General features: G+C 35.5%; 1 protein-coding gene across 6 annotated transcripts in view; it reads right to left on the bottom strand.

Annotated features, from left to right (window-relative positions):
- Nucleotides 1-626: 626 nt before the first annotated feature.
- The window catches only part of UBR3 (ubiquitin protein ligase E3 component n-recognin 3), a 210,608-nt gene continuing 193,465 nt past the window's right edge, over nucleotides 627-17,769 (bottom strand). For all 6 annotated transcript variants that reach the window (XM_090280628.1, XM_090280637.1, XM_090280645.1 and 3 more), the window contains 6 exons: nucleotides 11,233-11,340; nucleotides 10,975-11,100; nucleotides 5,480-5,659; nucleotides 2,483-2,692; nucleotides 1,771-1,910; nucleotides 627-1,473 (listed from right to left, as the gene is read on the bottom strand). In XM_090280628.1, coding sequence (XP_090136754.1) covers nucleotides 1,356-1,473; nucleotides 1,771-1,910; nucleotides 2,483-2,692; nucleotides 5,480-5,659; nucleotides 10,975-11,100; nucleotides 11,233-11,340 — 882 coding nt within the window. In that variant the 3' untranslated portion in view covers nucleotides 627-1,355. The remainder of the gene's footprint in view (nucleotides 1,474-1,770; nucleotides 1,911-2,482; nucleotides 2,693-5,479; nucleotides 5,660-10,974; nucleotides 11,101-11,232; nucleotides 11,341-17,769) is intronic.

The following is a 17,769-nucleotide window of genomic DNA, read 5'->3' as shown; positions in this document are numbered from 1 at the left end:
AGAAGCTAGATCTGACTTTATTTTTACATTTTATCATTAGATTTTTCAATTTATTTTTACATGTAAAAATTTAATTTTATATAACAAGCCATGTGAGTCCGAAATACCAGAAACTGCTTGACAGCACTATGTATGAAACAATCATCAACTTAATTATTTGAAAGAAAAATTCTGGTAGCAATATAGAACATGCTTTTCTGTACTCTTCCTTCTCTACCAACAGAGTGGGTATTAGCTCAATCATTTCCATTCTTACTGACTTAAAAGCCCTACCAGCATAAATTGCTTTTCACAGCAGCATCTAAGAAGAATGCAGATGCGCAGCTCATTCGTGAGGGTCATCACCACTGAGCCTTCCCCACCCCCTCAGGAAACCAAGCAGAAATAGCAGGGATTACATTGCACAAATACCATACAGATGAGCCTCTTGAGCTAACAGGAAAGTTCCAAAACTATGCTTCATTTGTGGGGAAGTCCGAGCATTTCCAATCCAGTCATTTAAACAAAAATGTGGTTGGTAATAAAAGGTGGGCATGCACAGATTCAAAATCTGCCATGTGTATGCGCTTAAAACTGTTGACCTTATAGTCAAATCTATTTGTTACTACCTCCAGTAATTCAACGAATTAAAATGGAAATTTTTTATTTTTAAGGATTCCTTCCCCCACCCACACATGTATCTCCCAAAATGTACTGTATTATATTAACAGCAGCTATCTACTTATTTTACAACTATTTCAATTATTTACCTGGGGAGAATATTCATGAAATTCCTGAGAATGAATTAAGTTTTCAGCAAAGCCAAACTTTCAACAGATTCTTCACAATAAGAGAAAAAATTTTAAGTTCTACTATTAGACCAACTTTTACTATACAATATTTCACATAAATCATGTTTTACATTTTTTTCTAATTACATACAGCAAAAATCTCAAATCAACACAAGAATGGCAGAGGGAAAAGATGCATTAAAAAGATGCAGATGCAAATTAAAACACACAGATAGAAAGAAGCAGTAAAACTTTAAATAAATCCCACTCTAAGTATCAATGAATAGCTGATATGCTGGGAGAATCAATTTTAAATAATTTTGTCAAGTTGTGCTTCTTAGTAATTGTAGATTTTCTTAAAATGACCACTAAAGAATGATTTAACTTGTAACTTATGTTCTCCAGATACTTTAAAAAAATTATTATACCATTAATGTGATTACCAAGCACCTAATTTTGGAAAGGCTTTATAATGTATGTTTCTTTTTTTCCCTCAGCAAAAGCATTAATCCCCCAAATTAAGTTAAAGCTTATTGTTGATAAATCCTTAATGAAAATAATATAATGCAATGCTGAGGTGGTGAGTCAGAGTCCATTGTAATGTGGACCCCATCTTTTATTGATGTGATCAAAAGTATGAGAAATCCACTGTTGTTCAAGAACTTTGTATCTTTCCTTACAAATGTAGAGAGGCTTGCCTCGCCTAGAATAAAAAGAGGGAAAAAGATATTAAAAGTAATAAAATACAATGAAGATTTCACACACATTTTTAAAAACAGACTTTTTATGGCAAATATTTCACATAGTAATTTAGTTTATTTCATGCTTCCTTAGCATGTTGATGAGGAAAATGTCAGAAAAACTAGAAATAGCTCTAAATTAATGACTGTCAGAATTTCTTGATATAAAAAAATATTATCATTACAAAGCCAGAAATGGCACAATGTTCTTACTGACCAAACTTCAGTGAAACACCTGAATACATCCATGCACATCTAACCTAAGATCCCGGTCTTCCTCTCCATGAGCATCCAGATACACAGAACCCCAGAGGCAGAAGCGGTGGCCTCGAATGATGATAATCACTGATGCATTGATCAAAAGGAAAATCCCTGTTCCAGCACCACAGTTCTGGGAATGCTAAAAAATTACAAATATATTAGTTAATTTCATAATCAAATGGACTTTTTATAAGAAAATCAAGACCCTCTTAAGTAAATTTCTTCTAAATAAAGAATATTTTTTAAAGTTTTAATAAGATTCATCTAAGTTAAATTCATAATCTTGTTTCTAACACTTTATTAACAATACATTAGGAAGAATTTGGATAAGGATTATCTAGAAAAGCAATTAAAATCCAATCTAAACCTAACTCAGAGGTCAGCATCTACAATAGTATGTATGACTATTGCTTCATTGTATAATATTCAAAAGTACCAGTAAAGGACAGTGGGGGTAGGAAGAGGACGATAATTGTACTTAAGAAAGGTTTTACTCAAAGCCTCAGGTTTTGTTGTTGTTGTTTTTTAACTCTTCTACTGGATTAAAAAGAACAGAAACAAACAAGAACAAAAACAAAGAACAAAATCTCTATATGTATTGTTTACTTTATTCAAAGAGTAATTAAACTTTTAGAGTTGGTCTGACCACATATAATTTCCATGTGACAGATTTCAGTTTTCATAAATTTTACATTATTTACCAATGCTTACCAATACGCATTCACAGTAACTTTGTTGCTTGCAGCAAAGTCCTTTCAGGCATACAAAAGTACCACAAACGAGGCAAACAGCAGGATCTTTAGGAACCTTGGTACAGACACTACAGGTTTTTCTGTGGTAGTACTGAAAAATGGTATTATAATTCTCAGGCAACTGTAGTAGGTGTGGTAACTTCCACCTTGACTCTTGGATAAGCAAGGCCTAAAACATTATCCAAAAATATTCATTAGTCCTATGTATTTAAGTCACTAACACAAAATACCTATTTTTAAAAAGGGCATTTTTTAAAGAATGGAAACTCTCCAAAAATGTGACTTATTTATTAACATTTTTCTCATTTCTATTTTACAAATGACTAAAATAGTACTTTGAAAATTACTACTATTTTAAAGGTGCTTCTACTTAAAATGATGCAAGATTTAGATTAAGCACTCTACAACTCTTAAATGCTTTATTACTTTGAAAGAAAAATATTAAATATAACTATGCATACATGGAAAATCTATCTAGATATACTTGTTTTTAAACATGCTTTTAAACAGTTATACTTTTTTTTAAACCAAGTTTTGATCTTTCTCAGTTAAACAATTCATTGGCTTTTCTTTAGGGAAGGTAATAGTTTTAACTCATTATTTCTATTTCAATACCTCAAGTGAAGAGCTTTTGTATCCATAAGTGTTGAGGCTACAACTCTATAAATTTGCTCCTTAAGTATTTTTTAAAATGCCAAGTTAGTTCAATTTTCCTATAGAGTATACTTTATCGATTATTTGCAGGTGTATAAAAATATTAGTAAGTAATAGCACTAATTTTTTTCCAGATGCTACTCCATTAACACTTAAGTAACAATAAGCAGTAAGAAGGTAGGACAATGACCATGTCCAGCTTGAAGTAGCTAGAGGAACATGAGACCTTTGCCTATGGTCCTTTATAAGATTATAAAGGGTCTTAAGTCTGAGAGGGGGGAATTGTTACAGAGTGGGGGGGTCCTCCTCCAAAAAAGAAAGTAGGTTGTGGATAGGAAGAAGAGGGTAGAAGACTTCAAATATATGGTAATGGATGGAGACTACAGATTAAGTGGTGACCATACAATGCAATATAAAACAATGTATTATAGAAGTGTACACCTAAAATTTATATAACAGTATTCTTCAATGTTACCTCAATAAATTTAATTTTTAAAATGAAAAAAAAAAAAAAAACACCTGAGAACATTTCAAAACAAAAAACAGTCATTTCAATGTTTAACTATATGTCTACCTGATAACCGTGCCTTGCTCTGAACCATGTGAAAGCATTGGAGAGTTTTAGTATGACATGATCTTTACAGATCAAAACATTAAGTGTCTTCCTACAAATATCTGCCCTACTGTAATCTACACAGGAGAAACTTTGAGTAGATAATATATAGTTGTATGGTAATTTGAATTTTTATGATGGGATAGGAAAGGAAACTAACATTTATTGATTGCATGTTATATCAGGCACTACACTACATATATGAAACATATAGCCTCACTTAGATTCTGCCTAAATACATTTCTCTATATGTACTTTTATTTTGTTATGGAGAGAATAATATGTTTTTTACCAAAGTATAATCAACATACAATAAGCTGTACATACTTAAAAGTGAGAATTTGGTGCATTTTGAGGTATAAATATACACCCATGAAGCCATTCACACAACCAAGACAGTGAACATATTCATCACCCCAAAATTTCCTCCTGTTTCTTTATAATGCTTCCTTCCCACCCTTTCCCACCTACCCAGGCCTAAAACAACCACAGTTCTATGTCTGTCATTGTAGATTAGCTTACTTTTCTAGAATTTTATATATATATGAAATCATAAAGGATGTACTCTCCTGTTGAGGAACATTTGTGTTGCTTCCACTCTGAGTTATTACAAACGCTATAAACATCCATGTCCAAGTCTTTGGACATGTGATTTTTTTCTTTGGAGTCAATAGCTAAAAGTGGATTGGCTAGATACATATATGCTTAACCTTTTAAGAAACTACCAGATTGCCCCCTGCATTAAAAAAAAAAGCAATAAGCTGTTTTGAGCAAGGCTGTGGGTAGGAGAGTGGCAGAGAATGAGATCAGAAAGGCAAGCAAGATGGTGAAAATCCCTGAATGCTGGCAAGGCATACATATCTTCCGCCAATGTCAACGAGGCATCATCAATGGCGTTTAAGCAGGAGCAGGTTCCTATCAGAATTAGGTACACATGTTACTATTTGTCTAGTGATCCAAGTTCAAGATCTTAAGGCCATGTATGTCTGTTCACCAGGACCTATATATTTTTCTCAAATCTCTCTTACATTGGTTACATTGCAATTTCTACTATCAGACAACAGTAAAGGTTTTCTCCACCACCTAAATGATAATCTATGGTTTCTCTCCCTCCTTACTTCAATTTACTTGCTAAAAAGCCACCAGATTACCTCCATAAAAGACAACTTTCATCATATCATGCCATTTCTCAAAAACTGTAGTTCCAGCATCAAACTAGAGCATTCAACCACCCACTGCTGCCCAAACTCTCCATCCAAAACCTTTCACCAGCTGAGCTGGCAGCATTGACCCAGCACATTTTAAAGTTAAAGATGTGACCTTTTAGATTTGCTAGTCCAAATCTTTGATTTTTAGGTGATAGTTCTCTTTCCAATAAGCTTACAGGTTCCTCATCTATCTCAGAATTCCTTTGTACCTTCCAAGTCTAATGCTATGATTATTTAAGGACTCAATAAAAACCTGAAACCTAAAACTAAAAGTGACATAGTAATACCTTAGCTTTGTTGACAGAAATATTCTGCTTTTACACTCATAAACAAATATTATGTAAGTAAATAATTTTTTCAATATAATTAGTTTAATAAATGCTTCCAAGAATAAATGACCTGAAATTTTAAATTCTTCATTATCTTCTTACCTCTTAGCATATCACCACTATGGCAAGTGAGTACTATTCCTTTTACATACCTTTCCTTGTTCTGCATGTCTTTCAGTAAATGAATTTATCTCAGAACACCACTGAGATATAATATCAAATGCTGGAACTGGCCAATCCAGACAGGAGGCACTGATGAATGGATGATCTGTCTGGTAAAATGTTGGCAGAAGTCCCAGGCAGCTGGAAAGAACTGAAAATTCTTCTTCTTCCTTTTAGAAATGAAATAGAAAATTCTCAAGACATTTTCAAGAACGTTTACCATTTTAGATATTTAAGTGTCATTCTTGTCAATTACTTTTGGATACTAAGAAAACTTTAATTGAATCAACTGAAGAAAACTGAAGGAGTAGAGGGAGCAGAGAAGAGAGACAAAGGTTCCTAGCTATTATATCCAAATATCCCCATGTTATTTCTCTTTAAAATTTAACTCCTAAGTGCCATAGCATCTGCTTCTTTTACACATTTATTTTTATTTTTTAATTAGTGTCACGTATCTGATGAGTACAGTCTACAGAACTTAGTTACTCTGTGAGAGCAAATGTTAATTTGAGGCAAGGGAAAAGGGACTTTTGGTTAAAAAGACAGCTGTCAGTGTGGACGAAGAGCAAGAGTTAAATGAAATTCACAAGAGGCAGTGCTAAATAATTTGCCTGGATCCTGAATGAGTATGAAACAAAATCAGTTTTGAAAGGTGGAGGGAGTTTTTAAAAGTTTTAGAGATCTAAGTGCCAGGCAATCTGAAGCTCTACTAAGTAATAACAGAACCAAAGCAATCAGTCATCCAAGGACTCACATTTTGAAAGTTCATTTTAGTCTTATAAACGCTAAAATATACACCCCAATCCATCTTTGTTTAGTTGAAAAATCATTTCTGAGAGTATGTCTAAATTTTGAATTTAAAATTTGTTTCATATAAATGAAACCATACAGTATGTGATCTTGTGTGCTTCTTTCACTTACACAATATCTTGAAACTCATTCATGTTACAGTGTGTATCAGTGGTCCATTACTTTTTAGTACTGAGTAGTATTCCACTATATGAATATAACCACATTTTGCTTATGCATTCACTTGTTGAAGAACCTCTGGGTTGTTTCTAGTTTTTGACTACTAGAAATTAGCCTGTTATGAACATTCATTTAAAAGTATTTACGTGGACATATGCTTTCATGTCTTTTGGTAGATACCTAGGAATAGAATCATTGTATTGCACAGTAAGCATATGACTAATTTTTTTAAGAAACTGACAACATTTTTCCAAATTTGACTGTACCCACCAGCAAAGAATGAGAGTTCCAGGTACTCCAACTCCTCATTAACACTTATAACATTAATTTGTAACTCCTCTAATCAACAATGATGTTGAACACTTTTTCATGTACTTATTGGTCACTCATATATTCTTATAAGTAGTGCTTGTTCAAATTTTTTTGCCCACTTTGTGTTCTTATTATTGAGTTATGAGTTCTGGATATATTCTGGATATAAGTCCTTTCTCAATATATTTTTTAAAAAACTGAAATATAATTTACATACTATAAAATTTGCCATTTTAAAGTATATGGTTTAGTGGGGTTTGGTATATTTACAAAATTGTGTGACTATTACCACCATCTAATTCCAGAATATTTTCAACACCATATTGTAAATAAATTATTTTCTTAACTTCATTTTCAGGTTGCTCATTGCTAGTGCACTTCAGAAATACAACTGACTTTTTTGTAATTTGTTATGTTTTATACAACATTGCTGAACAGGTTTATTCGCTCTGATAGTTTTTTATGGAGATTCCTTGTGGTTTTTCACATACAAAATCATCTAATTTGCAAACAAAGATCATTTTACCTTTCCCTTTCCAATCTAGATGCCTTTAACTTCTCTTTTTTGCCTAATTGCTTTTTCTTGAACCTCCAGTGCAGACATCCTTGCCTTTCTCCTGGTCTAATGAGACAAGCTTTTTATTTTTCACTATTAAGTATGATATTTGCTATGGGGTTTTCATAGATGTTCTTTATCAGGTTAAGGAAATTCCCTTCTATTCCTTGCTTTTTAGTGTTCTTACAACGAAAATGTGTTGGATTTTGTCAAATGCTTTTTCTTTGACTATTGAGATGATCATATGCTTTTTAAAAATCGACTTAATTAATATGGTGAATTAAATAAATTATTTTGGTTGTTGAACCAACTGTGCATTCCTAGGACAAACCCATTTGGTCATGGAGTATTTCCTTTCTAGTGCTAACATTTTATTAAGGATTATGCTTCTATGTTCATGAGAGATATGGGTTTGTAGTTTTCTTTTCTCGTGATACCTGGTTTGGGTTTCAGGGTAAAATTGGCCTCATAAAATGAGTTTGCATCGCTCCTTCTTCTTCTGTTTTCTGAAAGAGTTTGTATGGTATTGATACAATTTCTTCCTTAAGTATTTCATAGAATACACCATGACATTATTTTTGTTGTTATGAAGCAGACTTCTTTTTTAAAAAAAAATTAAAGAATTTTAATAACTAAAATCAATTTTCTTACTTGATATTGATATACTAAAAATTTTCTATTTCTTCTTGAGTCAGTTTTAGTAATTTGTATCTTTTAAGGAATTTGTCCATTTCATCTACATCATCATATTTCTTAGCAAATGTTATAATCTATGGTTCTATACAGATGTTTTCTCCTTCATTCCTGATACTGGTAATTTGTACTGTCTCTCTTGGTTGTCTGATCAATCTAGTGAAGAGTCTGACTCCTGGTATGATTTTTCAGGCCTAACTTAGGCAATAATAAAAGTTTTACTTTGCAGGCCTCATGGGTGGAAACTGCCTTCCCTACACCACTTAGTGCACAGCTGCAGTCAAGCTCTCACATGTTTATATTCTTAGACCCAGGCCTCTTTATCTGAGGATTTGGGCAGGAGTCTCTATGGTGCCTCTGTTGAGTTCAAATGTGGGTCACTAAAACAAGAGAAACCTGAGAAAAAAATTTATGAAAAAAGATAAAAATGAAAGGAAAGTTTCTCATTCCTCTCCATTATTTGACCTAGACACAACACATGAGGGTGGCAGATTATTCTAAACAAAGAAAAACTCATGAGATACTTTTTAGAGATTACATAAATTGTTTTTCTAATTGTCTTCATTTTCTAATTATTTTTTAAAAAAGTACTGTGTAACAAGCAGGTCATAGTAAAGAAAATATAATGGCTCCTGCCCTGGCTGGTGTGGCTCAGTGGATTGAGCGCCAGCCTGTGGACTGAAGGGTTGCCGGTTCAATTCCCAGTCAGGGCACATGCCTGGGTTGCGAGCCAGAAACTCAGTTGAGGGTGTGCAAGAGGCAACCAAACATTGATGTTTCTCGCCCTCTCTTTCTCGCTCCCTTCCCCTCTCTCTAAAAATAAATAAATAAAATCTTTAAAGAAAATATAATGGCTCCTAAATAGGGAAAATGCTCAGCCTTAGGAGAAATGGAAATTAAAACTACACTGAATCCTGGCCAGGTGGCTCAGTTGGCTGGAACATCATCCCATGCACCAAAGGTAGTGGATTCAATCCCCATTAGGCTGAGGGTTCAATCCCTAGCCAGGGACTCTACAGGAGGCAACTGGGAGACAACACAAATATTTCTTTTACATCAATGGCCCCGCCTCTTCTCTAAAATCAATAAACATATTCTGAGGTGAGAATTAAAAAAAAAAAATTTTACCTAGTAAAAATATCTAAAGGTAAAAATACAAAGTTTGATAACACTCTAGGCAGAGAGAAGTATAGGGAAACTCTCACACATTACTGAAGTTAGCCTAATTGGTACAATTTCAATGAAGGGCAGTTTGGGAACAACCATCACTGGAGTGCTCAATAATGTTAACATGCTAACATTTTAATGTTACAGCATCAGTTCTTCAGTTAAGATGACAGGTCTAAATTAATATTTAGAGTCAATGCAATTCTCCCCAAAAAGAGAAAGAAATATCCCAGCAGATTATGTTTTTTGGTAGAAACTTCTGGGCTGATATAAAAAATTTCTGAAAATGCAATGAATAATCAAAATTACTTTGAAAAAGAAGAACAAATTCTGAGGACTTACATTGTGTGATTTCAAGTATTACTATAAAGCTATGGTAATTACTTGGAGTTCTAGGCAAGATCTCTTTTGAAAGAAAGCTCTGTTGACAAAGTATGTTTGAAAACTCCTGCTGCAGTGTCATGGGGTCCCAGGGGAGGGGAGAAATTAAAAGAGGGTGTGATGAGGGAGGCATATCACATTGTACTGCCATCAGAAGGTCCTTAGTGACATCTGAGTTTGTAGGGTAGTACTGGTAGGGAAAACAACAGGGTTAAGGAGTGAGTGAAGAGTAAATGTAGGCAGCTGGTACAGACCACAGTTAGAAAGAGAAAGGAAGGGTGTAGATAAATGTCCTGGTTAGGCAGCCCCTTCCTTGTGTTCATGGTCACTATCATCAGTCCTAGGGATGACTTCTTAGGTAAAGGTCCTTGGATTAAAGCTGTAGTCTTCAAGTAACTCACTTGATTTGCCAAGACCCAAACTCCACAGGTCTCTCACCTTTATCCATTCTGCTAGTGACTACAAAATAGCTTACAGACAACCTTGATGGCTGGTCAAGTCACCATTATTTATTTTAGAAATATTTACATTTTTAAATTCACTTTGGCTTCCAGTGCCTGAATTACTGTTAAAAAAGAAAAACCCCACTGCCTAATTTAATCCCTACTTTTTTTAAAAAGAGATTCTCCCAAAATATTGGTGCAATACAATGATGTAAAGAATTTTTTAATATTTTTAATTTATTCAATATCTTATAAATCTAAAAACAAAATTTTGTGGACAAGTGTGCAGAATTTATCTCAGATCACTTCATAAAAACCAAAGAATCCAAACTATTTAATGCAATGGAGGAAAAAAAAACAAAACAATTAACTTCTTAATCAGGCTTCAAGGACAATAAATATGATAAATGCCTTAACTGCCACTTCAAACTCACTGGAAATGAATGGCAGATAACACCAAAAACATAATCCAATAAGCAGTGTTTGGTTAACTTACCTGCTGGTTTTCTTCCCTGTCACTTTCTTGTCTACTCATATTGACCAACAGTTTTAAGAAATAGATTAAACCACTGATAATTTGCTCATCCAAGTTTTAATATAATAGGCCACAAATAAAACATTTTGCTGTTCTCAAATTACATAAATGCCATCATATCTTCAAATGGCCAGCTTTCTGACCAACATAACTTTTAAAAGGATATTAAAAGCAGATATTTAGTAATAAAAATATCAAGAGATAGTGATAAATAATATCAATATGAATGCTATAATCCTGTTAAAGTAGTGGGCATTTATTATCACTGATCTAATTCAAAGCTGCTCAAATATCAAATATCCATAACATTATCAAACGAACAGGTGGATACTAACAAGTACAAAATATAATAATAGTAAATATTCTAAATATTTATTCCTTTGAGTTAAGACTAAAACAAAGCTCCCTAGTCTTTACCCCAAATTATACCTGGCAGCTAGGTAAATCTTCCCCAAAAAGGTGATGCTGAAGAAGGCTGGCAATTCTGAGGAAAGGTAAGCAGAAGTCCTGTAAGTATTTTTCCATGGATTCAGGAGACCAAGCATTAGGGCTAACCTAAGGTTAAAAAAAGAAAACTTAAACAATTCATTCGATAATAGATATAGCTTTAAAAATTATATTCATAATGGCAATAAAGTCTTAATTTTTAACTAATAACCACTACATCTAATTTTGGAGCAAGCATACCATTGCACACTCCTGAGTTCCTTCTTCATGGTACAACTTTCCTTTAGACAGTTCACTTATCACAAAGCTCAGCAGCACTTTATAAGACTTTTCAGCATCACACATATTCTAGAAAAAAGTTAAAATATTAGTTCTATCAGTCACTGAATTTACAAAAAATTACATGGAAAAGAACATTTTTTAATTAGTACAGTATAATTACAATTACATTTTTTAAGTATGTAAATTTCAATTCCTCAAACCTATATACAACCATACACTACGGTATTCACAGTGGAATTGGGCAATTAAATACTTCTTTAAAAAACAGCATATGAATTAATGTAATGTATATATAAACATATAAATGCAATGTATGTATAAATAAACATATAAATGTAATGTATGTATAAATAAACATATAAATCATAGATTTTTTATCCAGTAATTCCCACTCCTGGAAATTCTTCCTAAGACAATAAACTAAAATTTAAAAACACCTACATGCCTAAGACAGACAATGGACCACTAGCAAGAATTGAGTAAATGCTGTGGAATATAACTTTATCCTCAATTTTTAAGGCACCAATAGTCTGGACCACAAAGTCTGTTATTTAATGATATTCATTCTTACAGTCCCTTATTGTTTCACGTGATTGTGTTCTCTTCAACTAGACTGTAAATTTCAAAATGTCAGGAACTGCACTTTGTATTTTGCATGTATCCCTTTCCATAACAAAAACCTGAGCAATAAATACCTAATGAAATTTATTTTGGCATTGTTGGAGTTTTTCAATCTTAGAACTTCCCTTGATGTGCCTCTTTTAATAATCAGTTCTTTGCATTATCTTTAAATCAGTCCTCCATCCTTTCTGTCATGTTCACGCTGCCATTACAGCATTATTGTGTCCTGACTTTAAATACAAAAACATCTGCAATACTGTATAGCAACTATACTTTAACTAAAAATCAGTCCCTCTTACTAAACTCTTCTCAAATTTAAAAAAAGAAAGTATTATATAAGACAATAATTTCATATATAAGAGAGCCTTAGTAAAGTATATTTATATAGGCAATATTTGAATAAACTTAAGAGTAGGCTTACAAAGCTGAAGAAGAGGATTTCTGAGACCATGGATGAAAGACCTGGCATTTAGATCAGAAGAATTCTATGAGAGAGGTGGCAAAGGTATGTGGGTTAAATAAAGAAGAGGATCAAGGGTTGAAAGATGCAATAAATGCTGTGTTGGGTAGATGCTTAGTCTGAATTGTAGTGTTTCTTTATTTAACATTCTGGGGTTTCAGACCCTTTGAGGATATGCTATGGTTCTTCCCCAGCCAAACAAAACAAAGGAAAAGGACCCCAGATTAAGAAATCCTGATATAAAGTCTCCTTTAACAGATATTTAAAAGAACCAAAAATACCCATAATTTATATTACCCGTAATGATCATTTTCCAACACAACTGAACATCATTATCAAATTAACTCTGCTATCCTTTGGAAAAATACCTATTTCTATTGTCCTACAGCAGATTAGATGTAGCAAAAATCTGTTTTCACTATAATTATCACACCTGAGAATAAGAAATTATACAGATGGAGTAAATAAGACTCAATGAAGAAAGAAAAGAAGAAGAGATAAAAAGAAGAGAAGTAAAGGAAGAAGGAAATGAGAAATAAGGAGAAATTAATGACATAGAAATCTAAGCAGTTACAGAAGTCACAATGATACATTCCATTACTTATATAGTTGTTGCTAATATTTACAATATGCTACTTATCTAAATGTTTAGATCAACTACAGAAAAGGCTAATAACACAGCAAAACAACCTATAGAATATTGTAATTTTTGTTTTCATTCACTAAAGAAATTTATGTGGCTATACACTTCTAATTTACGTTCTGATACAAACTTCTAATTTAAGTTCTGATAAGAATATGACTCATAAGTATTTTATTAAGCATTTTAAAAATAGCTAACATTTATCTAATCAAAAAAAGCAATTTAAAAAAAATTTATTTATTTTTCAAGAGAGAGGAAGGGAGAGAGAGAAAGGGAAACACAAATGTGTGGTTGCCTCTCGCGCGCCCCCAGCTGGGGACCCATTCCGTAACCTAGGTATGTGCCCTGACTGGGAATTGAACCAGTAACCATTTGGTTCGCAGGCCAGTGCTCAATCCACAGAACCACGCCAGCCAGGGCAAGAAAAGAAAATTAACTGAAGTTGCCTAAATTAGGTTATGTTCCTTCCATCATAGATTTACAATTCTCTAACATTCTGTCATTAAGGTCTCATTTTTGCAGTTTGATGAATAATTTAGAACAAAATTATATCACAAAATGTGCGATTTTTCATTATTAGATAGTTTACTAAGAAAACATACTTAAACAATGACATGGCATAAAAAACTAATATACTTGATTTGAATACTAAAATCCAAATATCAGATTTGAGTGTGTTCAGAGAACTGAAAGAATATTTAGAAAAAAAGAAAGATAATTGCAGAATGCAAAATTATCCAAGGATCAACTAAGAACATGGGGGGAAAATCACTTCAGGAAAAGACAAGATTCCATTTTGAGAACTTAGAATAACAGAATTTTAGAAAGAGAGTCCCTCATATAAATATTCCATATTCTCATTTACCTTTAAGAAAGCTGAGATTTAAGACATAAAAAAGTAATAACTCCATTTAGTGGTAGGAGCTTGGTCTAGTACTCAGGTACAATGGCCAACTACCCATGTCCCTAATTAAGACATAATGAACTTTCTGATGAAACTATACTAAAGTTTTGTACACATAATCATGATTTGAGAGTATCGTATATCGGCAGCCGTCTGTCTCGAGAGACGATGGTGTAGCTTCTTAAGAGTCTATCTGCACAGCCGAGAATGGCTGTGCAGTCCGACTCGGGAGTGACACGGTATCTGTCTCCTCCCATGCTGAATCGACATCTTGCGATGACGCTGGAGTGTCCTCTCCAGTGAAGCTGAAGCTACAGAGCCTGGGCAGGGTGATATGGAGGGTCTGCTGTTGCCCATGCAGCAGACCCCCCCTCTCTTCGCAGCTGAAGGGTCCAAGGGAAAGACGGAGTCAATACAGCTTGGCTTCAGGTGCGCCGCAGGAGTTGCCGGTGTTGACTACAACGTCAAACCGCCTTAGGGACTCCGGCTCCGGATTTTCTGTCGGGGTTTACTCCCCTAGCCTTTCCCCTGAAGAGGTATGCCGCAAGGCAGCGGAGGTTTTTTGGAGTCAGAGTTTTCCTTCTCTGGATTTGAGAGTAAGCTGGTGATAAAAGCAAAGGTTATGTTGAATACGCTTCATGTATTTATAATTAGTTTTCTATCCTTTGACACAAGTAGGTACGATTTTAACAGAAACTTTTCAATGAGGTATAAAGCCTCTTAAAGAGTTCATCAGCCAATCAAAAGGTTTAATTTATACTATACCTATTATTTTTTCTACTAATTTCCCCCAAATAAATATTTAAATAATTTTCTTATTTTAAACTATCTCTACGCCAAACCACCCAGTTAGTTCTTTGACTCTAAAGTATCCCATGTGTTCTCAAGTCACTGAAAATAGTCAACATTTTAACTACACTTACACACTTTTTCTAAATTGTTTACATAATTTTATCTAAATGGAACTCCTTTAAATTTGCTAAGAACTTATATATATTCTGACATAGGAAAAAAGTAGTACTGAAAGAGGCACAATTAAGAAAAGGTTAGGAGACTTCTGGCCAAGATGGAGGCGTAGACAGACACACTGCGTCTCCCTCCACAACTAAAAAGGAATACAACTACCTCAAAACTAGAAACAACCAGAAGTTCCAGAAAATCAAACTGCATGGAAGTCCAGCAAACAAAGATATAAAGAAGAAATACTCATCCAGACAGGTAGGAGGGGCAGAGCCGGGGTGGCGAGGACACGGTGTGGTGGTGGCTGCAGCAGCAACAGCAGCAGGCCGGTGGAAAGTGCAGTTACACGTTTTAAAAAGTCAGGAGGGACACCTGGGAAGCGTTCCCAGCTCCTCACCAGAGCAGCTCACTGTCCCAGCTCCGGGGAAAATCAAGTCTCATTGCTTTTGACTGTGCAAACCACTGGGGGTTGGGGTGGAGGCAGAAACTGCTGGTCTCAGCAGAATCCACTTGTTTAAAGGGCCCCCACAGACCTAGAACATCCACAGACCCACCCACTCTGGGAACGACGGCCAGGGCAGCAGCTAGAGGGGCGCCAGTCCTGTGTGGAAGTGGGAGAAGTGCCTGGAAAAGGGGCGAGTGCTGGGCAAGCAGCATTTTTCCTTCTCAGACCTCTCCCCCACATACAGCACCACAACGTGGTGAAACAGGTCGCCCTGTACTGACGAGTCCCTAAGGCTCTGCCCCTTACAACGTAACAGGAGCTACAGCTCTGCCTGGGACACAGAAGCAAACAAACACAGCAGACTTCTGGCCAAGATGGAAGCCTAGACTTGACATGCTCTGTCTCCCTCCACAACTAAGAATAACCAGAAGTTCCAGAAAATAAATGGAAGTCCAATGTATGAAGTTATAAAGAAGTGGTGCTCATCTGGACAGGTAGGAGGGGCAAAGCCAGTGAGGAGACGTCAAGCTGCGCTGTCCGCGGCAGCAGCAGTGACAGCGGCAGGGCAGCGGTAAGCACAGACACCCGTATTTAAGGGGAGGCGAGAAGCGCCTGGGGAGCACCCCTGGCTGCAGACCAGACCCATCAGCTTGCAGTCCCAAAGCCGGGGAAGGCAGATCCCCATTGCCTTGGACTGTGAGGCCCGGTGGGGGTGGGGATAGAGGAGGAGGCTCCCAGTCTATCTCAATGGAGATTGAACGGCAGGAATCCATCTTGGACCCCCCAACCCCACAGAAAACACCCAGTTGTGATGAGTGCACAGGGTTCTGCCCCCTATAGTGTACGAGGTGTGACAGCCCTGCCCAGGAAGCAAAGGTAAACACAAAACTGTTCAGGATGGCACAGATCATGATAGAGATCCCAGTGACACAGCTGACCAGACAGCAAATTTCTAATCAAAGCAGCAAATAGGAAATCTTTCTGAGGCACAGTTCAGAGCTTTGGTTATAAAAGTGCTTACAGACAGATCTTAAACAACACAGGGAAGGAATGAAGGCTAGTCCTCCTGAAATGAACAAAAACACATACACAACTAGTGTGAGGACAAGAAAACCAGGGATCAAATCAACAAATTGGAGCATAGGAAGAAACAAACAGTCAACCAGTGCAGAAAGAGGAAACAAAAAGTGAGGAAAATGAGGAGAGGCTTAGAAACTTATCAGACAGCTATAAGCGGGCCGACATCTAAATTATAGGGTTGCCAGAAGGTGAAGAAGAAGAAGAAGAACTAGAAATGAAAAATTATGTGAAAATATAATGAAGCAGAACTTCCCTAACTTAGGGAAGGAAATAGACTTACCAGTCCAGGAAGCCCAGAGAGTTCCAAAGAAACTGGACCCAGGGAGAACCACACCAAGACACATTATAATCAAAATGTCAAAAATTAAGGATAAACAGAGAATCTCAAAAGCAGCAACAGAGAAGAAGAGAATTACATACAAAGGGGTCCCAATAAGACTGTCAGTTGATTTCTCAAAAGAAACTGCAAGCAAGAAGGGACTGGCAAGAAATATTCAAAGTAATGAAAAGCAAAAACCTACAACCACGATTACGCTATCCAGCAAAGCTGTCATTCAGAATAGAAGGGCAGAGAAACTGCTTCCAGGACAAAATAAATCTAAAGGAGTTCATCAGATCCAAACCACTGCTATATGAAATGTTAAAGGGACTTGTTTAGAAGAAAGAGGATCAGAACTATGAACATTAAGATGAAAACTGTATCACAACAACCAACAACAGAAGCTAGGGAACCGAAACAAAGGCAAACTAAGTAGGCAACGAGAGTGGGAAAAGAATTTTAGGTATGGGGAACATTTTGGGGGGAGGTCAGCGGGGAGGGGAAGGGGGGTAAGGAAGGGAGATGGTACAGGAATTAAGAAGCATAGTAGGAGGGAGTGGAGTAGATAGGAAGATGTTGAAAAGAACTATATGCACAACCAATGGGCATGGACTAAGGTGGGGACAACTGGAGGGAGGGGGATCACTGGGTGGAGGGGAGAAGAGGAAAAAAATATTGGGACAACTGTAACAGCATAATCAATAAAGCATATTTAAATAATGAAAAGAAAAAAAAAGGAAAGGTTAAATTTTTTTTTTTTTTAGGTTTAGTATATTTTATTTTTAAGCATATAAAATACCTGAGGGCAAAGTTACAATCCCAATGCGGGGGGGGGGGGGGGGGGGGAGAGGAAGCCTCAAACAAAATCCAATATATTAAAATTTTAAGTACAATAATCAAGTTATCTAAAACATAACAGTAGTATTTACACTCAATAAACTTCTCATGCATCTTTCACCTTAAGATTTTTAAATTTAGAAGTGATGAGTGAAAAGCCACCTTTGGATGGTGACTGGCAATAGGGACGAGAAGATAAAAAGATAGGTTAAGTCTGCAGACATTT

The sequence above is a fragment of the Furipterus horrens genome, unplaced genomic scaffold, assembly GCF_987537825.1.
Source record: "Furipterus horrens unplaced genomic scaffold, mFurHor1.1.pri manual_scaffold_1, whole genome shotgun sequence".
NCBI classification, from domain to species: Eukaryota; Metazoa; Chordata; class Mammalia; order Chiroptera; family Furipteridae; genus Furipterus; species Furipterus horrens.
This window is presented reverse-complemented; position numbering and strand designations above follow the sequence as displayed.